Genomic DNA, 13,351 nt, shown 5'->3' on the forward strand with positions numbered 1-13,351 from the left:
CCCCGCATGGTAAAGTGTTTCCTACCTCCCCCCAGGAAGCCCAGACAACTGTTGTACACAACCCAGCTGACGGCACCAAGGTAAGCCGCTCCTTCTCCCACCACTAGCCACTAGCCACCAGCCACCAGCCACCAGCCACCAGCCACCACTAACACTAACACTCGCACTTCACTTGTGGAGGAGTTTCTCTAAATAAACTCTAAAACAACCTAATGCACCTAATGTGAGCTGACCTCTGTCAGTATATTTCATCATTTCACTTCTGATCACCAAAAGCAAAGCATTTCAACAGATGTAAAGGTGCACCAGTGTGGACCCTGGAATAATTATAGACCTCTGCAGTTGATAAATTTAAAAAAAGCTATTAGAAATGGATTAATTAAATGTGAATGTTCATGGTGTATTACTAAACTTAATGTAAAAATAATCACTAAAAGATATTTAAAATTGCCAATTAATAATTTTATTTCATTATTCTGTCTTTAAATGATTATTAATATTTTAAAAGCAGGACCACACACACACAGAACTGGCTCTAAGATTTTTGTGTGAGTGGGTATTGATTGTGTAAGGATATAGAGGCGAGAGAGAGCAAAATTCATTATTAATACATAATCTAGATGCACAATCAGTAAGTCATTTCTAAACCCTTTTTCACATTTATCAATACATTTTGTGATGTAATCAAATATTGTGAAAAACTGTAATTATTCCTGTCGTCCACTTCAGAATTGATACATGATCACACGTAATTTAAAGAGAAAATCCTACACGAACCTTTTATAACGGCAGCAAACGACAAATATGTCTTTGAGACTTTTTTAGGAAAATAGGAACCAACTGCAACTCTGCTTGCACTGTCATGTTAGTGTACAAGCTTGCAAAATACTAATACCACTAGATATTCAAATGCTATTACGCACTTTTCTTTACATTGACACTTTTCTTCTCACTAATATGCACTCGCACACTCCTTTCTCACACACTTTCTTTGCACACATGGTCTGTTTTTATATGTGTGGCTGTCTGCGCTTACCCTCACTGCTGTCCTGGCTGGTTTGTGCTCCTGGGAGGGAGTTGTCCATTCATCCATCTGTCCGTCAGGTTGTATATGTCTCCGTAATGGCAAATTGTCCAAAGCCTCCTAACCGTTGCCTCACTTACACATTAAAAATGATTTGTCTTGCTATTTCTCTTTTTTCCCTCCTTTATCCATCTTTTTTTCTCTTTCCATCCATTCCTCTTTCCATCTCTCTTTTGTCCCGACTCTTTCTTTTTGGCAGGGATCCACAGAGAGCTGCAATAACACAGAAGAGGAGGAGATGAAAGGTAGGAAAGGTACTTGTCCAACTTTCACCTACTCTGCATGCTTCCTTCAGTTCACTTTATCACATCCAGGTATTTTGTCACTCTGTTGGACTCTAGATCAGGAAGAGAAATAATACAATACCTTATATTTTTTCTGTCTATATTTGCAGTAATGCAGGTATTCTGGGTAAAGTTTTCAGTCAGGGTAGGAAAGCCTGTGAGTTTTGTAGTTAGAGGACAGATGCCTTGAGTGTTACAGGTGATACATGTGATGTAATCGCTTGGATATAAAGACAGTGTATGTATGAGGTGACAGATGCTCGTAACCTGTTGTTCAGGCCTGGGGTTTCCTCAGCGATTAGGGCTGAAACACATCCACTTTTTTGCTGCTGTGCATCATTAAAGAAGTGACATACGCTTATTTGGGAGTGCTGATGACTCCATTTGTTATCTTTTATGATTTTTTTGGGTTGGCATCACTGTGAGTTGATCACGCGAGTTATTTTGTTTAAGTCTCTCCTAACCAAAAAGGAGGTCACCGCAGCTTTGTCCATTCTGTTAAACTGCACTTGAGAATGAAGTCTCTCCCTTTCTACTCACTCGTTATAAGTACGTTGCCCTTCTTATATTCTTATATTTCTCTGAGAAAATGTGATGCACATTTTTTCTTTTAGGACACGATTTTCTTTTTTAATCCAAGCAATTAATTCATTAATTGAAAAAATAACCTGCAGTTTAATTAAAAAAACATTGAAAAATTAAGTCTGAGCCCTTGTTAAATACATCAAAGATCTGATTTCAGCTTGTTGTGAAATGATCTTACCCAAAGTGGCCAGAAAAAATCAATTAAAGCATTTTTAAGGAACTTTGTAGTAATAAAATCTGCTGCTGTGACCTCCTCCCTCAACAGATCTGACCTGGAAACACAGAGGTGAATAAGCTGAAAGCTACTCATTTTCACTCCTTTTTAGTTTTTTTCATCAGGATTGTTTCATTTTTCTACAACTCCCCCAATAAAAACTTTATTTATAATGATTTAAAAGCTCTGTAATTAATAAACAATCTATACATATTGGCTCTACATCAGAGCTGTAGGAGGTGACAGCTAGAGAATCTGTGGGAGAAACTATGCAGAGAGATTAGCAGCTGTTACTATTGCCTATTATGTGTGTACCTGAGTCTCATTTTGTGAGCTGGTGTGCGTGAGTGTGTACATGCTGGCATCACATGACACTTAAGCCTTTAATTAGTCGTCTTCAGTCCAGGGATGAACCTTTTTAAAGTTTACGTGTGAATGACCCGGACCAGAGCTTTTGAGAGAGTTAATCCACTTAAGGCAGCTTTCGGTGGGTTTACTAGCACTCAATCTTATAGTGGATCATCACTGACATGCAATCGAGAGGCTGTTGTTCCTGCTCTTTCTTCTGTCTTTGTCTGAGGTTGAATTCACTTATTGTAAGTTGCTGTGGAAGAAAGGTAAATGAATGTCATGTCATTCTCTCATCTACTCTGAGACTCAGTCACAGAAACAGTTGCTAGGATACCTCAAATCTTTCATTCTCAAAATCAGATGCAACTTTACAACCTTCTGATCTCCATGTGGCCTTAATGCTTAAAGGTTACTCATTTCAGAGTACAAAATACCTGATAGGATTGGTTGACCAGGGCAGCTTGTCCAGCTTATTTCTTACTGTCTGATGACTGTGATTATCTTTGTGTGTACAGTAGTTTGTTTCTACCAGGGTCTGTTTTCTACACCACTGTCCTGTGTCAGTGTGTAGATAAATAAAATAATTTTATTTAAAAATATTGATTTGTTCACTCACCATAATGTAGAAACATCCACTAAGACTCCCTGTCAATGTGCTTCATGTTTATATGTGTGTTTGTCTTGTGATGGGGGTAGTCACTGCCTGTGAGTCTACTAGTACAGACAGTTTGGCATTAAGCCAGTGCAGCACCATTGAGGAACAGACCCAGACTCCTTCTCCTCACTGCCCACCGCCCACCTGTAATTCAGCAGCAGTTCACCTCATCAAATTCTCAGCTCTGACCTTTGTGTTTCTTCCTCCTCCAACATCCAATATCAGCAGCAACTGTGGCCTCATTTGAAAATTATTTTTGCCCATTATTTATTATTGGAAACCAGTATTATTCAAATGCTCAATAGAAAGTGTAAATCTCTCTCTCTCTTCCAAAATTGCCCCCCCCCCCCCCCTTTTTTTGGTGTGTTGAAACAAAGAAATAAAACAGCATCGTTCTCTGACCCACCACCCATCTCAAACTCTCAGAAGGAGACAGACACATGAAAACTTTCTTTCTTAAAATAGTGGAGGGGTGTACAATAAGAAGGATGGTCATATACGAGATAATAGGCTGCCATCTTTTGTAAAACTTGGCAGTTGAACCTCTTAAGGAATATTTCACCTCTTCTAACGACAGAAAAGAGATTAAATCATTTAGCCAGGATTTAATAGATGGATTTGAGCTGAAGGACCTTAAACTGAATTAAATTTAGATGGGCCCATGAAGATATTGAGTTGACCCTGACTAGTGCCTTTTCCCACTATTCAAGCTCAATTTCCCAATTACCCCTAACCTACACCCAAGGATGATATAAGGTCATACAAAATTGAGATCATATCACGTGCCTTGGGGATAGAAAGCACCTCAATGACAAGAGAACCCGCTGAAAGCTGAGGGAAGGGTGTAAAATATGTGTGAGCATAATTACGAGCTTGAAAATACCAGAACAAATGAGATTGGGGTAAATTATACTTGACACAGAGATCATTAAAAGTGGCAAATGAGCCCTCTAAATATAAATCTGAGAAACGAGCTTGGCCTCTCTCTGTCCGCAAAGTGAAATCTGTATCTAAATTACAGGGAGGAAACAAGTGGTTATTACAAATGGGGCTGCATGGGATGGGAGCAGAAAGTTTGAATTGTTGCCTGAATATTTCACATTAAAAAAAAGAGTACAACTGTATTTCTATTGTATTTGGGTTAACAAGAAGTCACAGGGGCATAGACCAGAGCTGCCATATATGATGAGTGGACTGACTTGTCCTCCATTAAACACCAATCAAGGTTATAAGAGTGACACCAGACATAATTTTTTTTAAAGATTGGCAGCCCAATAATAAAATAAAAGGTTAGGCAAGGCAAGACCTCCCGTCCTGTTTGCTTCCTTATGATATAGTGATTATTGTAGCAAATATATTTTTATAAAAAAAATGTCTCTTAGAACTGATTCTGCCATTAATAGAGAGGGGGAGAGAGTGTCAGCACTTAAGATCAGGTTCAATCTCAGTAACTAACTTGGTAAAAATATTCTCATGGAGAGAGGGCAGTGAGTGAGCAATATTGACTCTCAAATGACAGAAACTAGCGTTGGCCAATCAGGATAGTAGGGTACCTTACAGCAACTGCTTAGCTGCCTGATTAATAACTGATGTTTAAGTTATAGCCTGAAAATGACCCAAAGGCTGTTAAGATTCGTAAAATATTGCACACAAATACAAACAAATACCCAAGTCTGTAATATATAAAGCAAAATGTCATCAACATAGAGATATACTCTATGTTCCTGTCAAAGTCTATAAATACCAGTGAAGAATGGGAAGGATTTGGGGGCAACTATGCCTGGTTAATCTTTTAGAGGGAAGTAGTCAGACCTTTCTTTTAATGTCTTTTAATTTGCCTCACAAGCAGCAGGAAGAGTTGTATCCAAGAAATTAATTTAGATGTGAAATATCCCCAGAAGAAAAAAATAATAATCCCACCCTACCCAATCAGAGGCTTTGACCGCATCTAACAATGTGCCCTTGTTTGAGAGGTGTCAGGAGTCTTCTAATATTAGACAGTAATTGCTGTTCTATAACAAACCCTGTTTGTTCTTTAGAAATTATGTTGGGCAGACAAGGATCCAAACAGCATGCCAAGACCACGGCGAGTAGCTTTAGATCTCAATTCAACAAACTTAATGGTCTCCAGCTGCTGTAATCTTCAGGGTTATTGTCTTTCTTGAGAACAAGCAAAATTGAGGCTTTGAAAGTTTGAAAGGGGGATTCTTGTTTCAATTAATCATTACACATGTTTATGTCTAATAATAAAAGGGATAGTAGGCAGGAAAACTAAATTAAAAGTGGCTATTTCCACAAACTGTATAGGTTTGTCCAAGTCCTTCTTGCCATTTGACTCCATAGTAGGAATATCTAAGGTAAAATATTATCTATTGTATTCTTGTTTACATTGGGTTCGATTTCTAGAGATTAGAGTAAAAGGAAGTTAAGACAGAGCTTATTTTAGTTGGATCAGTAGTTAGGAGCAATAGACTTGAGGTATAAAGTGACAGGCAGATCGATGTTAAAAGTGGAACTGGCTTTATCACCATATTCATTATGTTCTCTCTGCTTTACCAGTAGAGAGCAAGTCAAATTCAGATTGTAGTTTAACCCTTTTGGTGTACAGGTCTAGGCTGGGAGAGTTGGAATAATCTATGAGGATAATTGCATCAATCAGCTCTTGGTATTTTTTTTATTCTTCTCGGCCAGATGTGTGCTTTATTAAATAATCCCTCTTCATAATATAGATTTTAAAATGTCCAATAATAAAGAGTGTGAAGTTCACTCAGTACTGTTAATCTTGAGAGGAGAAGGTAGGGTCGCCATCTTGCTAACTTTTCCTCCATAGGCAAGAGAAGTCTGTTGTGCCTGACTGTCTCTGCCTGCTTGAGTTGATTTATTTATTAATTCCTGTGTAAATGCAAAGTATCGTTATTAAAATAAACGTGTGCACTGAAAATAGATATAATTAACGATAGTTTCAAAAATTGTACAGACGGAAAACACTACATGTCTTTCCACTACATCATTCAACCGAAAGAGCCTAGTTTGAAAATTAAAACACATTGTGGTATTCATGGATCCACATGAATTAAACTGTTGACAGTCTCTTTTCCACTCTTCCTACCAACCTCTCTAAACTTGCTCTCCTCTGTCCTCCTGTGCTACTGTACCATCTACTGGCTCTCAGGTCTAACTGCAACCTGCTGCTCCTCCTCTGCATGAGTTTAATCTCCTGTAATCACTGCTTGATATATTTGTTCAGTATAAATGCCATGTAAATAGTTGCATACATGGCTTAACAGCTTCACTATCACTTATTTTATCTTACTGGAATGACTGTACCTGCCTTCAGCTGGTCCTGTGCAGGAGACTGGTTGTAGTTGCAGTGCTCCTGTAGTTCAGAGCAGTCCAACTAAGAGTTCCTGTCCTGAACCTGAGTCCGCTCTGTCGGCCCCTGCTGGTAGCAGCTGCAACCTGCAGCAGAGTAAGTGCCAGGCAGGTTGTACAAAGGCTCTGAAAGCAGTGTTCAGACTGTCTATTCCGACTCTCTGTGCCACTTGTTGGCAGAAAGTTGTAGTGCTTGAGGAAATTAACTGATCTTTTTGATCCTTATTTTTTAAGACTTTATGAACAGAGTGTGACATGCATGTGTAGAGGAGTTTCTAGATGATTCTTCTGGCTCAGCAGATGTTAGTTGTATGCTAGTTAAAAAGGGATTTATAGCATGTCACTCTTCTCAGTACAGTTTATTCAGAGAGTGCATGCAGAATGTGACTTTCTGCTGTATTTCAATTAGAAAATTGCAGTGCATTTCATTTGTGTGGGTTTGTGTGCACAGTGAAAGATTTTGAGCTATATCAGTTGTCTCAGTTGAAGTTTGTGTTTAAATGGACTCTTAAACATTGCATACAACATCAAATACTCTTGATGCTGTGTGTAATATGGAGAGTGGACAGCATGTTTTGTACAGGGTAACTTCAAATGCCACAGTGATCCTTACCAGAGGTGGTGCCCAAGTGATGAACTTATTTTAAATGTCAGAGGTTTCAGCCTTGTAAGGGAGAGCATGGAGTGGGCTGTGCATGTTCAACCTCCAAATGATTTTCTGACTGTGTTTAACCTCCTTTGGTTTTCTTTTCCCTCCCCTCCTCTCCCCATCTTTCTGGTTTCAGCTCGTAAACAAGAGATAATAAAGATGACAGAGCAGTTGATTGAAGCCATCAACAATGGAGATTTTGAGGCTTACACGTAAGTTTGCATATGCAGAAAACGCCTGGGCTCAGTGCTAAACCTTGATCTTACTAAAGCTTTAAAAGTTATGTTATCTGTTCCGCATCTCTTATCTGCAGGTTTTATTTATGATTGTGTTTTCCTCTAACAGGAGAATCTGTGACCCGGGTCTGACCTCTTTTGAACCCGAGGCTCTCGGAAACCTGGTGGAGGGCATGGACTTTCACAAGTTCTACTTTGAGAACTGTACGTTGTTCAGTTTTGTGCAGATTTGTGGCTCAGTCCTGTATCATTTTATCGTTTGATTGTTCCTGTTTAATCTTCAGGCTCCCAGCAGCAGACCTCTTAACAAGAGTTTAGTTTGAAATAACCATTTTGTGATTATTTATTAATGTACAATAAAAGTATAATGTAAAATCTACATTAGTGTACGGCACTCCCTTTACCTTCATATTTAGGAATGTATGATTTAAAACTGCCAACACATGTTGTCAAGGGCAGCTGTAATATGCTAAATATTCTCAAATTTGGGTACTTAGCTTAACATTGACACCTGAAATGTCCACTTACAAATTGCTGAACTACATATTTTCATCTCCACAGTGCTGAGTAAAAACAGCAAGCCAGTGCACACAACCATCCTCAACCCCCACGTACATCTGATCGGGGAGGACGCTGCCTGCATTGCCTACATCCGCCTGACACAGTACATGGACACCCAAGGCCGGCCACGCTCCTGCCAGTCGGAGGAGACACGAGTGTGGCATCGCCGCGATGCCAAATGGCTCAATGTGCACTTCCACTGCTCAGGAGCACCGGCTGCACCCCTGCAGTGAACTGAGAACCCAGGCCCAGGTACACTCATGAAACCACACTATCAAGACTGTATGAAGGCTGCAGTTATAATTTTATCCTGCATGCAAGGATTATGATGAGAGGTTGTGTGGATATTCTGAGGGGTTTTACTGTGCACAAATACTTAAAGCTACAATATGCAGCTTGTAGCCTTGAGGCAGCAACATTGTATTAGTCTGTCACTCAGCTGGGAAACACCCTGCCACAGAGGTCATCCTGATGAATTAGTCTGCCTTGAAACTAAGGCAACAAGCATCTGTTAAGTTTACTGGAGGCACTTACAAAACATACAGAGTATGTTGATAATCTGTAATGAAAAGACACATTTCTCACAAATATATATATATATATGTTTGCATATTGCATATTTATTAGCTTAATTTGATGGGAATGGAGGGAGTGATGCTTTTTAAAAGACAAAAATACCATTAAAGCTCAGTAAGTAACATGTAGTATGTTTCAGATTTGTACAAACAAAATTACATTTGTGATTTTAGTTGGGTGTTTACATGGTCTAACTATTTCTTGGCCAGTACTTCTGTAGCTGTTTGTTTGTACTATTCCTCTCTGCATTATTTCTGACTGATCCACTGAGCAAATAGCTCCAAATATCTCCATACAGTATGTTGTGTCAACCAGTTTTTAACCCTGCTAAGGAAGCTCTCCTAATTCAGTGAGGTAATACATATAATATCCTGCAAATTCTTCAAAATAAACTTGGATACACCTGCCCCTCGCTAAGCTTCTGGAAAACTGGCCAATCAGAAAAGACTAAGCTTAAACTGCCAGTTAAGAGACAGAGGCTGAGCTGAGGGGCTACATAAAGGGCCAGTATAAGATAAATAAGACATTTTTGAACTATGAATCATGCAAAGCTACTCTAGTGGAGTCCCAGAATAAAAGTGTAGAGCTGGATATGAGCATAATAGTTCCCCTTTAAAGACAATGTTCACTCTAACTGTTGCATTCTTCCTTCCTCAGCTTTGCCTGAATTCTAAAGCTGTTTGGAGCATTTATTCTCCATGGTCGGATTGGTTCCTGGATCCGGGCTGGGAAGAGGCGGCTTGGCAAGTTGTAAAAAAAAACAAACAAAAAAAAACAAAAAACACGAGTGGGGGAAAAAATGTATCATTACAATGTAGGAAATAAAAATAAACAAAAAAAAAAATTCAAAAGCTTGACTGAATGACCGACTACACCGACCAACACCAATCCAGTCCAACCATAGCTAGGTGATGTTGGGGCCCGGCAGCTTGTGATGTCAGTCCCTTCCTGCAGGTGGTGCATGCTTCTGGTGGCGACACAGGGGTGATGCTGTCCTGGTCCTTTTCTCCCATGGCCTTTATTTCCCTGTCTTTGTTTTGTCTGCTGTCTGGAAAAGTATTAACATGTAAAAAAAATAAAATACAAATATATATAACAGAAAAAGAAATAATACATTTCACACACATAGTGAATAGAACTGGGGCAGCAACTATAAAATCTCAAGAAAATGTGATTTTTTTTATTTTGTTTTGTCTTGAGAGAACAGCAGAAAGTCTGCTTTAATAGAAGTATTGTTTGGTTTATTATTAATATATGTGGGTGGGGTTTATGGGAAGGGGGAGCTACTAATAATTATCAGAATTTAATACCCATTTTAAGTGTCGGGTTTGAACATATGTACACAATGTTTGAAAGCGGTTTTAGGCGTTGTGATATGTTACTGAAGGGACCTTTATTTTTATTTTGTCTTTTTGTATTCTTATGTGTTATCAAGCTGTTGGTTTTTATCTTCTGAATGATGTATTTTCAAGTATTTTGTGTTTGAAAACATAATTTTTAATCAAAAGAGGGATTTTATTTAATAGAATTGTGAATAAATAGATATTTATATAGGAGAAAAAGGGGATTTTCTTTCAGTGTGAAGGGAGGGGAGTTTTAAGCATGAGTGTGTGGGTGTTTTTTTTTCCTGTTTGATGTCCCTTGGTGTAAATACAAACACAAATATACTCACACCATGCATGCACACATACATGCACATTCAGCGTCCTTGTGCTCTAGCCTTTAGGGCCGAGCCTCTCTCTCTCTCGAGCTTTAGACACAACGTCCAGGCCAGCTCATCCTGAAGTTGCAGAAGGCCTCCATCTTTCTGCCCCTACAGTGTTCAGAGTCGAACACTAGAAGGCGCTATTGGTCAATGTCTAAAGCTCCTAACATCTCTGAACTACGTAATCTGAAAGCACGGACACACTCACGCCAAACTTCTAGTTCTGTTCTTCTGTTTTTGTGTATTTTTGACGTGAAGCATGATTTATTTGAAATATCTAATGGCCTGTACTGTTTTTCGCACAGACACTTAAGACTCAATGCTGTTGTATTCGCTCTTCTGAGGGGGAGTGAACCTTTCTGCAACTTCAGGTTACGCTTGCCAAATCCTTCCCTTCCACCCTGACTTCCATCATTCCTGCCTCTTATACTCTCCACAGCTGTTACTCCTGTGACCCTCGCTAACCAGCCCCCATTATTGTCTTAATAGCACCACACCGTGTGATGACGACGACAACGATAAAAAGTGATGATGATGTCACCCTTATGCCTGTCTCTTGTTCTGATTGTGTTCTTAAAATGTGTATCTTCTCCGTCTTGGCTCGCTGTACTTCTGTGTGAAGTCCTGGCACTAAAAAAAGCATGTTAAAAAAGAGAATGCAGCAGAGGGAAGGGACTGACTGCTGGCCAAGGATTGGATAAAAATTAAAAAAAAAAAAAAAAAGGCATGATGGAAAGAGAAGAGGGCTATGTGGGCTCGAGGGCTGTGGGACCTTTGCTGATGGCAATCAATAGATTTGGTCCCTTTTGTCACAGTTTCTGTTGTAAACGTTGTAGTTGTTAGTGTTTTGATGTTGATATTTTTATCAGTTGTTTTAGCCAGAGCTGTTTAAAAAGAAAAAAAACAGGTTGAAATTAAAAGGAGGCTGAAACTGCCCCAACCTTTTTTTACTGTTATCCCCTCACACACAGACGAACACAGACACTGAATGCTGAAATCTTGACACAAATATTGGAATTCACAACATCATATAAGCACATGAGATCAAATATTCTCCCTTTAAAAAGAGGACAAGCATATCTCTGTGTCAGTGGTTTAACTGTTTGGTTTTTTTCACCGTGTCGTAGAAACTTTGTGAGTGTGTGACTTTGTACCAGCGGAGGGGTGAGGCTTACCGTCTGTCCTGTCTTTCTGTGCTATGCTGCTCCATAGTGACTCATGCACTACTTGGGCTGTTGCTGGTGGTCGCCTAAAAGCTAAAATCATGATGATACTAAATCATCACATATCATGTCTGTGTAGAAACACCAAAACAGTTGAAAAGATGGGAAAAAACACACACATTGTGAATCATATGTGAGCCCAAACCTACTGTATCGACCGCCTGTGCTTCTGAGTGCTGTGACATATCTGACATGCCATGAAAACTGTGTCCCTTCTCCACTTTTTGCACCATGACGACAATGCGTTGTAAAACCAGTACTGAAACTATGTGATGTTTTTTATGGCTCTAAGTAGTTCTGTTTGTGCTGTGGGTGCTGGCCCAGTTGTCTGTTGATGTCACCAACCTGACAAGATGCTTTTCATTGTGTGTGTGTGTGTGTGTGTGTGTGTGTGCGCGTGTATGTGTGTGTGTACTTCCACACAGTCATGGGAGAGTTTAGATGAAAGATTACAATGCTGTTTGAGTTACAAGTTATATTTTTAAAAAAAGTCAGTTTGCCAAAGTATTTGGACAGTTGGATGAAGTTCAAATGTTCATTTTTTAATGGATTAATATGAAGACAAAACAACAGACATTCTGACGTGTTACAGCAGGAAAACCACAGGTGTTAAAAAATGACAATAAAAACTGCACTTTGCCAGTTTCAGCGTTCTGGACTTGAGTCACAGATAGTCACACCTAGACCTTTCCTGCTATGACTAATATAAATGTGTCAGTTCTTAATCTTTCTGAAGTCTTAGAAATAGGCAGCTGGTGAAGTGAGCCCACTCACACTTTCACCTTTTTTTAAAAGTTAGTTGTAAAGCAGTGTTTCCCAACCTTTTTATCTTGTTTAAACAATGATCTTTCACTACCCACAATTCTTTGTTGCCTAAACCTAACCATGTGGATGTGAACCCCCGTCTCCAGTGTCAGAGTCCTGTGTCTAGCACACCCACCATCTACCTCCTTTCTGTGAGAAAACTGTTTTGCTGTACAGTATATGGACATCATTTCTAGGGGACAAGGTTGCATAATGAGGTAGTAACCCTTTGTCACACATCTCATAAGTCATTTTCTCCTCTCATCCTCTTTAGTTCAGATAATATTATGGCCTGAAGAGATAAAACAATCCATTTTTTGAGAAGAATCTGGAGAAAATGTAATTTGTGCAACAACAACAAAAAAGTGTGAGTTTGTCCTGTTAATCATCTTGTGACCCCTCAGAGGGGTCCTAACTACAGGTTGGGAATCATTGTTATACAGCTAAACCACCAACATGACCATGCATTTGAGTCTTAAAACATTAATTTAGACTTTTGTTTTTTCCTCATGCATCTCAAGCTATTCGTATCAGAAATTTCTGCCACAGGTATACGACAGAGCACCCCAGACTAAATTCCATTCATTTCCATTGTATTAGTATCAACAGAGGACTGAGATGGATGTCTCAAAATGTGTGCACATAAAACCAAAAATATCTCCATGAAATAGTTTTTTTTCTTCTGTAATTTTGGGTGAATTGGCCCTTTAAAAAAAACCCCATAGGTCATATTTCCAGCAGTTTTAACACCAGAAACGGTGGCAAAAGACAAATATTTTTGCACACTACTGTCGAAGTCCTGCAACTTCCTGCTTCAGCTGAAATATCATAGATATCCAGCACATAGCTTTTTAACATTAACAGGGTATTTATTATGCATGTGTGATTCTAACTTTTGTATATAGGAGACGTGACCAAATATAAACTCTACACTGAGTAATCTGGGGTTTATTGCACCAACTACCTACAAAGTAATAATCAGTTTTGCTTCATATGAATCTTTGAGGTGGAAATGTTCAAATACTTTGGCAACAGTACCCAAATGAACTGAG

The 13,351-nt window shown here is 39.1% G+C and overlaps 1 protein-coding gene across 3 annotated transcripts in view; it reads left to right on the top strand.

The window, feature by feature from the left end:
• camk2g2 (calcium/calmodulin-dependent protein kinase (CaM kinase) II gamma 2) overlaps positions 1–11,872 on the top strand; it is a 73,237-nt gene extending 61,365 nt beyond the window's left edge. For 2 of the 3 annotated variants that reach the window (XM_053332738.1, XM_053332739.1), the window contains 6 exons: positions 36–80; positions 1,284–1,338; positions 7,331–7,406; positions 7,540–7,634; positions 7,992–8,243; positions 9,225–11,872. In XM_053332738.1, coding sequence (XP_053188713.1) covers positions 36–80; positions 1,284–1,338; positions 7,331–7,406; positions 7,540–7,634; positions 7,992–8,224 — 504 coding nt within the window. In that variant the 3' untranslated portion in view covers positions 8,225–8,243; positions 9,225–11,872. Of the gene's footprint in view, positions 1–35; positions 81–1,283; positions 1,339–3,214; positions 3,320–7,330; positions 7,407–7,539; positions 7,635–7,991; positions 8,244–9,224 lie in introns of all 3 variants that reach the window. The other variant, XM_053332740.1, reaches the window with a different exon arrangement.
• Positions 11,873–13,351: the final 1,479 nt, after the last annotated feature.

Source organism: Scomber japonicus, chromosome 14, assembly GCF_027409825.1.
Source record: "Scomber japonicus isolate fScoJap1 chromosome 14, fScoJap1.pri, whole genome shotgun sequence".
Taxonomy (NCBI): Eukaryota; Metazoa; Chordata; class Actinopteri; order Scombriformes; family Scombridae; genus Scomber; species Scomber japonicus.